The following is a 15,544-nucleotide window of genomic DNA, read 5'->3' as shown; positions in this document are numbered from 1 at the left end:
CAGTTGGAAACTCAAGGATTAATAAATCTTTCTACCGAATGTGTCAAGTCTCAAGTCCTTATTCTTAGAGGTAGAAGCGGGTTGACCTTGACGCTCCTTATGGTTGACTGCCTTGACCACTAAGGAGTTAGGGGGTGGGGTGGGTATATAGATGCTTGTGCCCCTTGGCAGGTACAAAATACTTCCATTCAGTCTTCTTAGAAATGGGGGGAAAGGAAGCCAGGGTTTGCCACAGGGCATTTGAAATCTTTGCCACCCCTTCATGGAGTGGGAGAGCCACCCTGGTCAGTGCCATAGCCGAGAGGACATCAAAGAGAGTCCGAGGGTTCCTCCACCTCCTCTGCTTGAAGGTTGAGGCTTGATGCCACCCTTTTCAACAACTCTTGGGGGGCTTTTGTGTTCTCCTGCAGTACAGGATGAGGAGAAGGAGCCGTGATTGCCTCACTTGGGGAGGATGAGGATTGGCCTGTGGTGCTCTGCATCCCCACCGGTACTGCTGGGCCCACCATTTGGTCCCCCTTCTGAGCACGGGACTGGGGATGACCGCTCCTCTGACCCTTTTCTGGGAGGTTGAGAGAGGGAAGCCAATGGTTTTTCCACAGCTCTGTCCACTGAGCAAGCCACCACCAGGGGCTGCATTGGGGCCTACAGGGCCCATTGGTACCATGGCGCTAGCCAGGGAGCCCAGTGCCACTGCACCTGCTGTGGCACCATCAGAGCAGACTGCCCTGCTTGACTCGCCTGGCCCATTGACTGCTGACTTCGAAGGGAGGCTGGGCTGGCACACGATCTACCGTTATCCCAGTATGGGGACAAGTTGTTGTATCGCGAATGGTGCCGAGCACGAGACCATGATCTCGGAGTGAAGGAGCAGGCGGATCCACGACCGCATGGTGCCGGAGATCTATGCCACGGGCTATGGGAGTGGTACCATGGGAAGGGCCTCGAGCGTGACGACAAGCGGGAGCGGTGTCGGCGTCCGTATCTCAAAGGGCTACAATAGCTTCTCAGAGACAACGAGTTCCAGTGCCGCCTGTCCTGGTCCCGACAGTGCATGCTCTCATCGCAAGGTCTATGTTCCCTCGAGGCAGAGCAATGCCTGGAAGGTCTGATGCTCAGCACCCAGCCAGACAAACCTGATGGGAGTTGACGGGGACTGGTGCAGGCTGTATGTGTGACGGTCACTGAGTGGAGAACGTTGTCAGGAACCTTCCCTTGACCGCGAGCAGTACTGTCCGAATGGCGATTGTGGGGGTCCAAGCAGCGGCTTGCCTCTGGACTGGGGAGACACTGGTTTCAGTGCAATCAGTACTGGTAGAGAGACAACATCTCAAGCCGCCTACAGGGCCTCTGGTGTGGAGGTCACCCAAATGTGGGCACTGGCACCCAGGGAGGTCAGCTCGGAGTGGGCTGGGCTACTCCACTCGACTTGAGTCGGAGGCCGAAGAAGATGGAGAGTTGCCCAATGCAGGTCCAGTCTCTCCCCCAGCCTTGCTCCGGTGTCATGGCAAAGACGACCTCTCCTTTGCCGTTTTTGAACTATGCCATGGCAGCACCACTCCAGGAGTTGCTAGGAGTACTACTCTACGGGTACTGCTAAGGGAAAAACTTCTGGCACCGGTGCATGTGGCCAGCACGCACACCTCCTATTGTGGAATGCACATGAGCAATCACTCGAAGAACAGACATTGACCATACAAACTATATGTGTCTCATTCTTTTTTTCAGAGACTCGTGGCTCTTGGGTTAAATTTATAAACACTTATATTTCTGTTCTCTTATATTGTGGTATGAAGGCTACAGGGTAAGATCCTGGCCCACACTTCAGCCTCCGACAAGGCCTTGCACTGGCCCTCTGTATCTCATGTGAATTATACCCTTAATGACTACATATGCATGATCTGAAGAAGTGACAGAGACTACCCCACTGAGGAGATGAACTAATGGAGAACTGATCAGCATTAATTCCTAACTCCAGTCCAATCATCAAGAGTTTATCTATCGGAGAAAATGTTATTGTGTTCAAACATGAATGTGAAGAACTGAGTTAGCTGACACTATACTGACCATGACTGACCAGACAGCGTAGGCTAGAATAAATCATTTTCAGCGTCATGTCAGCAAATAATTATGATCACAAATCGGATATATTTCTCTTTATTCAAACTTCCCTTTACTACAAATAAATAGTTTGTTAGTCAAGATTCACCTACTGATTTGGGGGAATATTTAAATTGTTTCCGTTTGCCAAGAGGAGATTATTCTTCACAAGTGGGTCTCACTCTCTTAAAAGGTATAATCTGATGGACACAACAGAAGATATTGTAACTGAATGAACACGCTGTTTTACAGCCTGTTGGGTTTTATTTATCTATTTATTTATTTTGTGTGACAAGGTATTTATTAACAATCTTGAGTTCTCTTGCTTCTCTAAATCATGGCACCCTGTAACAGGTGGTAAGAGCCTGTCTGTGAAAAAGAGTGGGTCCACATGCACTTCTATCATGAGAAGCCATTATTAATAATTAAGCAAAACCCAATCTTTATTTCTACAGACTATAATTTTAGTATATTTGAGAGAATTACTTTGCTAAACACCTTCACTTCTGCATTTAATTTTTTTATTTTCACACACACACACACACACACACACACAAAATTCTCACCTGTACATCTGTGTTTTTTCGGTGCAATTTTAATGCTTTATAGCATGCTTCCAGCCAATATAATTTTTCTCCCTCTTCCTCTTCTTTTCTTTCCTCGAAGTCTTGGTTTAAAAATATTGTTTCCGCTTGAAAATAAAATGACAATCCTTATCATGAAAATAAAAGATTTAGGACTTGTTCCACTCTGAGTTACGTGGGTGCTCATCTCTGCCTATGTGGCTAAATCCAGATTTTGCCAAAGCTGATTTTACCAGAGAAAGGTGATATAAGCCAGTCCCTTCTAGGAAAGATAAAAACTTCTGATTCAAGTTCTGCAGCAGATTTTTTTTCCATTTTCTTGGACATTATGAAAATATTTTAAAAGTTCATTACAGACAAGAGGCTGTTAAATTAAATGTAGTTATATCTCAGGCCATATTTCTAATTTTAAAATGCACGCACACATTTATTTTCATGTTCACATAAAGAATACTGCAGATGTTAAAACATGACTCCACGACACTTGTACACTGCCATTTGTCAGAGTTACTGTGATCTTCCAGCACTCTTCTGTCATTAGGAAAAGAAGGGTACACTGAAATGGCTAAGAGAAGTATAGGCCAAGAGTAAAATAAAATGTGGTTTTAAATTGTCAGTGAATTTCAGTACTTACAAAAATGAATGGTTGCCAACATAGTACCAAAGGTTACACAAAGTAGGCCCAGTTCTGCTATCTGCTACACCTTTGGTACCCTTATTCACATGAGCAACCCAACTGACTCCAAAGTGACACAATTATTCACACTTGTAAGAGGTTACAGGATCACACCCCTAACAAACATTTTAAAACTGTGGCCTTAATGCAGCTTCAAACAAAGCTCAAAACTGTCAGGTTATTTCTAAAACATAGACACCACCCTGCTGGGAAACAGAAGTAAACTGCCATAGCAGTATTTGCAGATATACAAACCAATCATGAGATTTAGAATACCTATATTTGCTACCCTCATAATAGTTTTTAAACTAAGAAGGGATTATCCAGTATGCAACCTATCAATAGATATGTTAGTGCTCATCAAAACACTATACCAACTAAGCGGAGGGTAGGTGACGCAGTTAACTGGTAGATACTGGCATGCTACAACAAAACAATGAGCTCTATCAGGTGAGCAGGATAAAACACTGTTGCATACCTAGCCTCGTTAACCCCTATTCCTGTCTGAAATCTACTAGTGCCAAAATATAGAAGAATTATGAAACCACAGGAAATTACACTAGCACACCAACTGTGGAAACATAAACATTTGTCTATTAATCATTTTATTTAGGTAATTAGGAAGGAATTTACTTACTGAGGAGAGCTAAACAACCGAGTGCTGCAGCTTGTAACTTTGCATTTGCAGAGTATCTTATAACAGCCTTCACAATGACTTCGTGTACCTCATTTAATACCAGGATGTTGAAAAAATTTCCTAAAAAGTAGATTACAATTTTATCTGAAAATATCTAGCTAGATCTATATTTATATACAGAGACAATATAGTTATATCCACATGCATAGGACATAAATACTGTGCTTGAAGAAAAACAGCAGATGAGGCAGTTAATTTGTTTGACATAGTAAGTAAATTGCATTGTGAAATGAGGATAACTGGCCAAAAATAAGAAAAACAGGGAACTGGGTTCTTCGGTTTCTCCTCCTCATTCATGTAGGAAGAGCCCATGAGGATCCTCTTGTCATGGTATAAATCCCCACTCTGAACCTTAGCGTCCAAAAGATGGGGTACCAGCATGAATCCCCCTAAGCTTAATTACCAGTTTAGATCTTGTACTGATGCCACCAACCAGGACTTGCAGTGCCTGGTACACTCTGGTCCCCCAAAACCTTCTCAAAGGACCCCAAGACCCAGACCCCCTGGATCTTACACAAGGAAAGTAAACCCTTTCCCCCCACCGTTGCCTCTCCCAGGCTTTCCCTCCCTGGATTACCCTGGAAGATCACTGTGATTTAAACTCCTTGAATCTAAAAACAGAGAGGAATGCACCTTTCCCCCTCCTCTTTTCCCCTCCCCAAGAGGTAATACAGATTCAAGCTCCGTGAATCTAAAACAAAGGGATTCCACCTTTCCCCTCTCCCTTCTCTCTCCATCTCCCACCAATTCCCTGGTGAGTACAGACTCAATTCCCTTGAGCCTCAACAAGGGGAAAAAAATCAATCAGGTCTTAAAAAGAAAAACTTTTAATAAAAAGAAAGAAAAAAAGTAAAAATTGTCTCTGTAATTTAGATGGTAAATATTACAGGGTCTTTCAGCTTATAGACACTAGAGAAGAGCCTTCCCCCCAGCACAAATACACATTAAAATCATTCCAGCAAAATACACATTTGCAAATAAAGAAAACAAACAAAAAGACTAAACCGCCTGTGGTACTTATACTCACTATTTGAACAGAAAATTAGAGAGCTTGTAGGTACATCTGGTTACTCTCAGAACCCAGAGAGAACAACAGACAAAGAAAACACACAAACAAAGACTTCCCTCCACCGAGATTTGAAAGTATCTTGTCTCCTGACTGGTCCTCTGGTCAGGTGTTCCAGGTTCACTGTTTGTAACCCGTTACAGGTAAAAGAGACATTAACCCTTAACTATCTGTTTATGACACCTCTATATTCCACTGAATCCTTCAAAGAGGATTTTACCTACCTTCAGATGAGACTTGCTGGATGTGACTCTCTAGCGTCTATAAACACCATTCCTTTAGGTAGCTACAGGAGGTGTTAATGAAGAGCAAAATGAAGTGCTCACCTCTGTCAAAAGGCAGAGTTTGCAGCCACTGCATTCTTTCCAAGCTATTCCTGCCTTCAAATGACTATGGGCTTGTCTACACTTACATTTTACAGAGCTCTAACTTGCTGGTTCAGGGTGGTAGTAACAGCAAGTATGAGCATTTTAAAGCGCTAGTGTAGATGGGCTCCGAGCGCTGGGAGCCATGCTCCCAGTGCTCAGAGCTAATCCCCTCGTGGAGATGGATTACCAGGAGCGCTGGGAGAGCTGTCTCCCAGCGCTCGCGTGTGACCACGCTCACATTTCAAAGCGCTGTCATGGGAGCATTCCCATGGTAGTGCTTTGAAGTTTCCAGTGTAGACATATCCTGACCAAAGTACAGACCTGAACTTTGATTTCTGCACTGACACTTGACTGACCCTGTAAGGGAAGCTATTTAACTGTTTTGACCTATATTCCGAAACAGAGATCTCGCCACACAAAATAGATCAGGGATTAGCAAAAGCTTCTAACTATATTAAAAAAAAAAAAAGGAGTTTATAAAAAAAAAAAGTTTACATATTTTGAAACAGTAGGTAGATAAATATCTTTGCTGTATATATAATGAGCATCTCTAAAAAGAAACATTTACTATGGTACGCGCAGCATTTCCTGCCACAGGTTCAAAGTAAGGAATACTGCAAAGAATAAACAAATAAAAACCAAATTTCCCTATCCTCCTCAAGGAAAATAAATACTACACATAAATCTTATTTTAGGAGTAACTACTTCATTAAACATATTCTGCCAGTTACATCTATTGTATCGGATATTTAATTTTGTTTAGTAATTCTTAATTAAAAGAGAGTTGAATCACTCTACCAACGTGACAGAAAAAAAAAATCAAAGTTTTAAAAGGAATAACTGTTTTCTCTAGCCTTTCAGATGAAATGCAAAACTGAAGAGCATACTTGTGGTTTGATGGTGCTTTTCTGACACACAACAGGAAGCTAACCTTGCTTACTCCAATTCACTATAGAGTTGATCCTGCAAGGGGTTGAGCACCCTCAAATTTCTATTGCTTTCAATAGGAGACAAACAGGATCAGCATCTTGCATGATTGAGCTCTATGGCTCAAATTCAAAAAAGCACTTAAAAAAAAGCATCTGCATCATTCTGAAATATCTAACTTAATTTCCTTTGTAAATGGATATGTAGTTATGTAGCGGTGCCCTGTTCTGTTAAATAGCTGTTTCTTGCTGCATTTCTTTATGTAGCTTACAGGCATTCAGGTGCTTAGGTATAAAACAATTTGAGAGCCTCTCTCCAGAGGCTCATCTAAAAGTATGAATGTGACACATAAACATATTTTGTACTGTAAATGCCTTTAAATTACCAGATCATCTTCAGACCAGCAAAAGTGGTGATTCTATCTCGTCACACCTTAGAGACTAACAAATTTATTTGGGCATAAGCTTTCATGGACTAAAACCCACTTCATCAGATGCATGGATTGGAAAATACAGTAGAAAAATATATATACATAGTACATGAAAAGATAGGAGTTGCCTTACCTGTATTTTCCAATCCATGCATCTGATGAAGTGGGTTTTGGCCCACGAAAGCTTATGCCCAAATAAATTTGTTATCTCTATGGTGCCACAAGTACTCCTCATTATTTTTTCTGATACAGGCTAACACAGCTACAACTCTGAAACCTGTCTTGTCACAGTTGAACATGAGCTATTGAATTTGCAAGCTTTCACCGTTATTCTAATTTAAACATAAAAATTATAGATGAGACAGAGCAAGATTTAACTTGACTGTGAGTTATACCAGGCATAACCAAAAGTAAAATATCAACTGGTCAGACTGACACTCTAGAAGCAGCCGTACAATTCAAGAGATTCAAATCCAGGTCCTAAACTTTCAATCAAACTTCTCAGGCAAGCAGGGGCTGCAAAGACTATAACACAATGTCTGTTGTGAGGGTGGAGGAGCACCTTGTTTTGCTCTTAATTAACCTCAGTCAACAAGGAAGCATTTCTACGATCCAGAAGCAACCATGTCCAACTTTCCTTGGCCAGAAGGAGGGTTATTGTGATGTGGATCTTTGGGAGCACTATAAGGAGGATAAATGAGATCCCAGAGGACACTTTTTACAAAAAAATATAGAACCATCAGTTGTTTCTCAAGTACTCAGCATCAGCACCTCAAATATGAAATCCTAGAAGGAAATATCTTCCATGCCGTAATAACTCTAAAAAGAAGGCTTTGATACTATGCACACATAGGTGTCGTTGCCTTGTGCTTCTCCTGTCTGTTTGTTGTATTTCTCTCCTCTCTCTTGGCGTGTACTTAAACTAAGATTTTCAAGGAAGAGGCTGTCTTTGTTCTGTATTGGTACAGCATCAAGTCTACATGACTAGGGCCTCAGGAGCTACCACAATACAAATACATTCGCTATTTGTCTGGCTAGATATAAAACATTAATCTAGTTCTACTTTAAAAGTTAACTGGTGGTGCAATTTTGTCACTAGCAACACTGTCAGCTGTTAAAGAAGTAAGCAAACAATGAAAAATTTCAGTGTAAAATACTATTTCATGAACTTACCCAGTGTAAGCTTGTGCAACAAACAGCAACTCACTTCCTGAATTGGTTCACTGTTAGGGAATGTTTTCATCATTTCCACTATGACATTGTAACATCTAACATTTCCAGACATGAGCACTTCAACATTGCTGGCTAAAGTAAAAAAAACATTGTTATGCTTCTTAAATAAGAAAAATTAAATGATAGGGCTTGAATACATACATGTATTTCAAAAACTGGATCTCTACCTTGGTTTTAACCATTGTGACAATTTTTATTATTTCTGCTTATCTCCACAATGAAAGATATTAACACCTATACCTACAAATGCTGTTTTACTTCAACTTAGAGTCACTTATAGTGTGAATTGTTACTGATCTGTTTCCATTATATATTTAGCCATATTTAACAGAAATGACACCTTTTACTCATATAGCACCTTTCATAAAGAGATCTCCAGGTGCTTTACAAATATTAATTAATCTGTAAACAGGTAGGTAAATATTTCTTTGCACATTTTGCAGATGAGTAAACAGAAGTATACAGTATTTAAGTGATTCGCTCAAGGATATACGGTACATCAGTTCAGTGGCAGGGCCTGGAATACAACCAAGAAATGTTGACCCGTAACACCCTGCTCTAACCATTGTAATTCTAATCTCCTCTCCTTTTTGTAGGCAAGTTAACATCACTTATTTTGGCTGTTAGCTCTGCCCATTCAATAGATAGAGAATGCTTAGAAGTGTTCTGCTGAGGTATGCTTCTGGGTTTTTGAATGATGTGCCAAAGTGCAGGTTTTAATTACAAATATTTCTACACTTAGTTTAAAGTGGAAGTAGTATATAGCAAACAACAATAAAAAAATCTTATTAAGGATTAGTGAAAGAGGCTGAGCAGATCATCTTCTAATAGAAATGGGGACAAAAAAGCAGGTCCACCTCTATTAAAATCAGGGTATGTTTAACTAGCAATTAGATACCCCCAGTTGGCCAGGATCAGCAGACTTGGGCTTGGGCTGCAAAATAGCTATGTAGACATTCGTGTTTGGGTTGGAGTCCAAGCTGTGGGACTCCACAAGGCGGGAGGGTCCAACTGAGCTGGTAAGAATTCTGAAGCAGCTTATTTCAGAGTAAAAGGAGGCCACATATTCTGTTTCAATAATCACAATGTTTAATCAATGTCAATGTTAGCAGCTGAGAAACCTCCTTTATTTTTCCAAGTGCTTACTTTTCTGAATTCTCAATTATGACAAACTAAACTTGTGTTCAACAAACAGTATTCTATACACTTCACAAATAATTAATGATAAGAGTAGCCCAAATATACAAAAAAGGCTATTGGAAGTTTCCACCTAAAGAAGAACAAAAATAGAGTGGATCTTAAATAATGGCACAATCGAGCAGTTCTAAGCCTGTAAAGTGCCAACAGCTGTCCAGGACTGGGTGGGCACAGAGGGATTCAAGGCTGCTCTCACATTCTAGTCTCCCACCTTCTGCAAAAGCAGATTTACTCAGCCACCTACACCGGACCTCCTCAGATGCCAAAAGCCATCCAGTGCACCAATGCCTATGGCTTTCCTTTGAACTACTCTGGGAATTCATGAAGCACTACAGAGAGCATTTCAGAACTGAATGTCCTAGTGTGAGTGATTTGAAAAGACTGATAGCCCCAAATGCTACAGTAATGCACTTACATGGACCAGCTAATGAATGTAAGGAATAAAGTGCTGGAAGTACAACATCTTCTTTTTCCTGAAACTGTTTTAACACATTCAGTATAATCATGTGATCTTTGCTTTCAACAAATTCAATCAGCTGCTCTTCTGGAACTAAATTGAAAAACAGAGATATAGTATGTTTTAAGGAAATAATATATCTGTACAGCTTGGTATTAATTAAAAACATTTTTTTACAAAGTTTTCTGATATTTATTTTATTCCTTTTGCATCCTAGACACCAAAATCCTTTCAATAATTTAAGACTTGTCAGCGTTGTCTTCCTTTGGTCTAGAACCTTTATGATACAATAACAAAGTAAATGGGAACCATAAGACCTGCTTTCTATCAATTGACTGCTCTGTTGCTTACATAAGTAAAAGATCTTAAGGTCAAGCTGTAGCTGCACCACTGCAGTGTGCTGTTGGGGTGGGTGGAAGATGCCAACAGGAGAGAACTCTCCTATCGGCATAAAAACCCATCCTCCTGAGAGACATAAATATTGCCAACGTAAGAGGTACTGTAGACATAAATGGATTAACAAACTTGATCAGTTTCTCTTTTAGCATATGGTTGAGATGCAGTGTAAAGACTGATAATTTCCTTCATACATTAAAATTAGGAGTTATTTCATATCATTGAATTTTAAGCAGAACACTATTAAAACCAGTGATGAAGACTGCTTAAAAATCAATGCCACAATATGGTTTTATAGTTGAGAGCTCTAATAGAAAATAAAAGTATTTACAAAGAGGATCAAACCCTAAAGTTGTGTGGACATTACACATTCTATTTATTTTTAGAATGAGCACTGGTATAATGTCATATCTTTTACTAATTTTGTAGGTCTTTGCCATTGTCCATGTCATGTATTAAGCATATCTTGGAATATAGTGTATTAATTATGTCCTAGAGCTTCTTACTAGTGAACATTGCATTAAAATGTTGGTTGTTGTTTTAGGACATTATATCTGCATAAATGGATAATCCAATTTAAATGAGTAAAAGTGCAAGAAAACATTAACTCTAACACAAAATTGTCTGCAGCAGCATATCAAACGAATGGAGCATGTGGTCTGCACTATTACAGTCTATACAGTCATGTGGCCAAATCCTATCAGTCACTTATTTTTTCCCACGTTGAACTGATAACAAAATTCAGTGGGAATTTTGTTTGATAAAGGAACAAAGAATTTAGTCCAAACAAATATAATAGTGATTATAAAGAAAATGATCAAATCCAAGAAAAAAAACTGAAATAATTACATATATTACATCAATACAACTACATGTATGACATTAATATTAATTTAAAACTTATACTTCCTTGTCACCAGAAACCATGATCAAAACTGAGATTATTGTGCTAGATTTGTACAAGAACATGTGAAAATATAGTCATTGTTCCTATTAGCTTAGAAGACAGTGACATATGAATGGTGGAGAGATGAATAATAGTCTGATATTTTTATATATGTTCTGGCAGAAGCGGAGGAGTGAAGATTTATTTATAGGTGTTGAGCAGACAGGGCTGGCCTTACTATAAAGTGAACTGAGGCAGTCGCCTCAGGTGCCAGACTGGGGGGGAGCCACTCGGACCCAGAGTGTAGAAAATTGTGTCTGCTGCTGGTGCATATGTATTCTCTCTGCTCTAGATGCACAGAGATAGTGGAGTGCTGTGCTGAAGGAAGGAGGGTACAAGAGACATAATAGGCAGGCAGGAAAAAAGTGAGAGGGAATAATAGAAAGCAGCAGGAGCTGCAGGGAGAGAGGAGGCGAAGCCTCTTATGCCGGGCCGTCCTTACCCATACAAAGTACGCCGCTGCGTAGGGCACCAGGAAACTTGGGGCATCAAATTTCCTGGTGCACTGCGCAGCTGCGTGCAGCTCCAGCCCCTGCTCCGGCTCTTCCCCCACTCCTGCTCCGCCCCAGCCCCACCTCTTCCGGCCCCTGCTCTAGCAGCATTCAGAAAAAGAAAGCAAGCAAAGGAAGCTTTTCGATCTAAGCAGGAAGGAGCGCTCCTGAGATACATGAGACAAATCTTCATGGTGAGCCTTCCAGCCCCAGTGAGGATGTGAGTGGTGAGGAGATGCCTAATCTTCCAGTTAGTCAGAGTGCAGGTGACCTAGCAGCTACTGTAGCATACATATCTCCATCTCAAATGGATGTAACCATGCACATTCCTGAAGAAAAGTGTAGATCAGAGAAGAGTGTGGTGGAGGCGCAAGAAACAGCTGCTGCTGAGTTTAGTTCCTTAAGTCTAGATGATCCAGGACTGTGGACCCATTTGAACAGTAGCCTGAGGGATTTCCTTGTATTGCATGGGCCACAGCAAGTGAAAAACTTCATGTTCCCCAAAGGCAATGAAAATAGAAGTTTCCATCCAACATATTACTGGCGTGAAATCCCCAATGGTGATGAAGTGGAGATGCCAAGGCTTATGTACTCAAAAACCCAGAATGCTGCATACTGTTTTTGTTGCAAACTCTTCCAGGTCTAATGTTCCAGCTACATCGGATTCTACAGGAATAAAGGACTGAAAAAATCTGGCTAGAAATCTGGCATGCCATGAGAAGGCAGCAAATCACCAGAGAGCATTCCATAGGTGGAAAGAGCTTGAGATGAGACTGAGGTTAAAGGCCACCATAGATGATCAGCATCAAGAGAAGATTGCCTCAGAATCTCTTTACTGGCAAAGTGTTCTGAAAAGGCTCATTGCCATTGTGAGAATGCTTGTTACCCAAAACCTAGCACTGTGTGGCACTTCAGATCAGCTGTATGTGCCAAACAATGGAAACTCCCTTAAAATGGTGGAGCTGATGGATGAGTTTGATGCTGTACTCCAGGAGCACCTAAGAAGAGTCATCACCTAAGAAATGTACACACATCACTACCTTGGAAAAAACATTCAAAATGAGATCACATAGTTACTGACAACAAAAGTCAAATAGAAGATTGTGGCAAATCTGAAGTCAGCAAGATATTACTCTGTTATTCTGGACTGCACACCTGACATCAGCCATATGGAACAAATGACTTTAATGGTGCATTTTATAACAACAACAGAACCTAGTGAAAATGTCCCTGTAATGGTGACTGTCAGAGAGCATTTTCTAGAATGCATTACATTGATGATACTACAGGAGCTGGTATGACAAATGTGCTTCTTAAAAAGATGGAAGATATGGGAATTGCGATAGCTGACATGAGAGGTCAGGGCTATGATAATGGTGCCAACACGAGAGAAAAGAACAGAGGAGTGCTGAAATGGATCTGAGAGTTAAACCCTCGAGCTTTTTTTGTCCCATGCAGTTCTCATTCATTGAACTTGGTGGTCAGTGATGCAACCTCAGCTTCTAGTGATGCTGCTGAATTTTTTAATGTAATTCAAAGCATCTATGTATTTCTCTTTGCATCAACTCAGCGATGGCAGATTTTGAAGCAACATCTGGGAACATCCTCTCTGATACTGAAACCCCTGAGCGCCACACGATGGGAAAGTCGAGTGGAGGCGATAAAGCCTATCAAACACCAAATTGGGAAGATAGATGATGCCGTACTTGCCAATATGGAGGATAATGCTATGAAAGGAACTGTTCATGGGAGAACAATGGCAGAGGAAAATGGAATCACCAGAAACATACATAACTTCAAATTTCTGTGTGGCTTAGTGTTGTGGCATGACATACTGTCTCAAATAAATGTTGTAAGCAAGAGACTCTAAGGCGTTGACCTTGCTATATCTGGAGCAATGGACCAACTGGACAAAGCAAAGTCATATGTACAGTCTTACCTGTCAGATGAGGGATTTCAAAATTTTCTGAAGAGTGCACAGAAGTTGGCAGAGGAACTTCACACAAACTATTTTTCCACCCATTCAAGAATACAAGTCACTGAAGACGACATTTTGATTACGAGGCATGGGATAATCCCCTAAGAGACCCCAAACAACAATTCAAAGTTGAATTCTTTAACCAGGTGCTAGATTGTGCAATACAGTCAGTTGAAGAACATTTCATGTAGCTCAAGGAACACAGCAATATATTTGGGATGTTCTATGACATTCCAAAACTTCTCACTATACCTGAAGAAGACCTACACCAGCAATGCAGGGGGCTAGAGGCAGTGTTGACACATGATGACACGCAGGATACGGATAAGAGTGATTTGGGGGATGAACTGTAAGCCCTTTCAAGATACATTTCAGCAGGATCAACTCCAACGGCTGTTCTGGAATATATGTGCACAAAGAAGATGACCGCCCTCTTTTCAAATGCTTTTGTTGCTCTGCGCATACGTCTAACACTTCCTGTAACAGTTGCCAGTCAAGAACACAGCTTCTCCAAGCTCAAGTTAATAAAAACACATTTACACTCCATAATAACACAGGAGAAGTCTGTTAGCCTTGCAACCATCTCAATAGAACATGAACTGGCCCAGACTGTGGACCTTCAGGAAGCAGTTCAAATCTTTGCAACTAAGAAGGCATGGAAAGCACCACTTTGATTATTCAAACAGATAAAAATGCCAGTGTTTACTATGCCGATAAGAAAAGCTACATTTGCTGTTCAGGTGTTTGAAAGTCAAGTGTTACTTAAAATTTTTGAACAAGGCATTTTAAGTTGTTAGTTCTCCTTTATTGGGGTAGGTAGCAGAGCAGTACTATGAGAGGAATAGAACAGGAGGAAGGCAGAACTGAGACCTTCAAAGTTTTGGCCCAAGCGAGGAGGTGTCATTTGAGCTCCCCGCCTCAGATGCCAAAATGTTGTGGGCCAGCCCTGTGAGCAAAAATAGTTGTGGGCTCAGTAAGGGTGTTGCATTTCTCAAAATTAACTTTAAAACAAGATGTTTCATTTTGATTCAAGACCTGCTTTAATAATATCATGATCTATCAAAACCAGCTATGGCAAGTAAAAACTATTTTGCAGGTTTTCATTACATAAAGATTTTCTTTTTTTGAATACATTAAAATAAATGATTATACAGTAAATGTGAAAGTCTTCAAAACTTTTGCAATTTTAGAAACATAAATAATCAGAATCACAACTATTTTGAACTGAAAACATTTACACATGGACATTGCACTGACTTTTATCTTTTTAACAGCACTAAAGTCAATGGAGTATTTTCTTGTATGATCTTGAAAGTTGGGTTTTGTATTGATTGACCCAATCAACTGAGGTGTGATCCTTTCTTTACTATATAAAAATATAACACAGTTCAGAACTCATAGCATGTATTTTTGCAGCCAGGTAGTCATCTTTAGTTTATTCCCAAATCATTTCCTCTTGATAAACTTCGCAAAATATAAATACCTTTCTTAAAAAGCATGTGCAAAGTTTTACAACCATATTGCTGGATTTCTTCATTGTTTGGGAAGGTTTGCATAGCATCAAACACCAACAAAAATACATCTGTCTCTTCATCCAAGAGCATAATTGTAATTATATCTATACAGCAGAAGAGAAAATGAGATGTGATTACATTCTGTACTAAGCTACATTGACCATTTCTATCTGAAGCACAGAACTTGATTACAAATTATTTCATACTGTCTTTAAAAGTGCTAGTTTTGTTCTTCACTACGATGGGTCAAATCCATGTGTTGGTAGAGCAAATATGGGATTCCCAGAGTCACCTGCTGTCACTAGGCCCAATCCTTCAGTTCCTCTGCAGGCAAAACTCCCAATGGAACCATTGCCTGTATAAGGACTGAAGCATCAGGCCAATTGCTTATATTATAAAGAATAAAAAATGCTAACGTCATTTTCTACGTCTTGAACCCATTTTGTTTTAAATTAACATGGATTCTTTAAAAGCCTATGATAAA

At 40.3% G+C, this 15,544-nt stretch overlaps 1 protein-coding gene across 2 annotated transcripts in view; it reads right to left on the bottom strand.

Annotated features, from left to right (window-relative positions):
- The window catches only part of LRRK2 (leucine rich repeat kinase 2), a 111,058-nt gene that overhangs the window by 73,308 nt on the left and 22,206 nt on the right, over positions 1-15,544 (bottom strand). For both annotated transcript variants that reach the window (XM_030536163.1, XM_030537008.1), the window contains exons 5-9: positions 15,030-15,164; positions 9,694-9,828; positions 8,022-8,153; positions 3,998-4,117; positions 2,667-2,791 (exon numbers count right to left, since the gene is read on the bottom strand). In XM_030536163.1, the coding sequence (XP_030392023.1) occupies positions 2,667-2,791; positions 3,998-4,117; positions 8,022-8,153; positions 9,694-9,828; positions 15,030-15,164 (647 nt within the window). The remainder of the gene's footprint in view (positions 1-2,666; positions 2,792-3,997; positions 4,118-8,021; positions 8,154-9,693; positions 9,829-15,029; positions 15,165-15,544) is intronic.

The sequence above is a fragment of the Gopherus evgoodei genome, chromosome 1, assembly GCF_007399415.2.
Source record: "Gopherus evgoodei ecotype Sinaloan lineage chromosome 1, rGopEvg1_v1.p, whole genome shotgun sequence".
Lineage (NCBI taxonomy): Eukaryota > Metazoa > Chordata > Testudines > Testudinidae > Gopherus > Gopherus evgoodei.
Note: the sequence above shows the minus strand (reverse complement) of the source record. Positions and strands in the feature narration are given on the sequence as shown.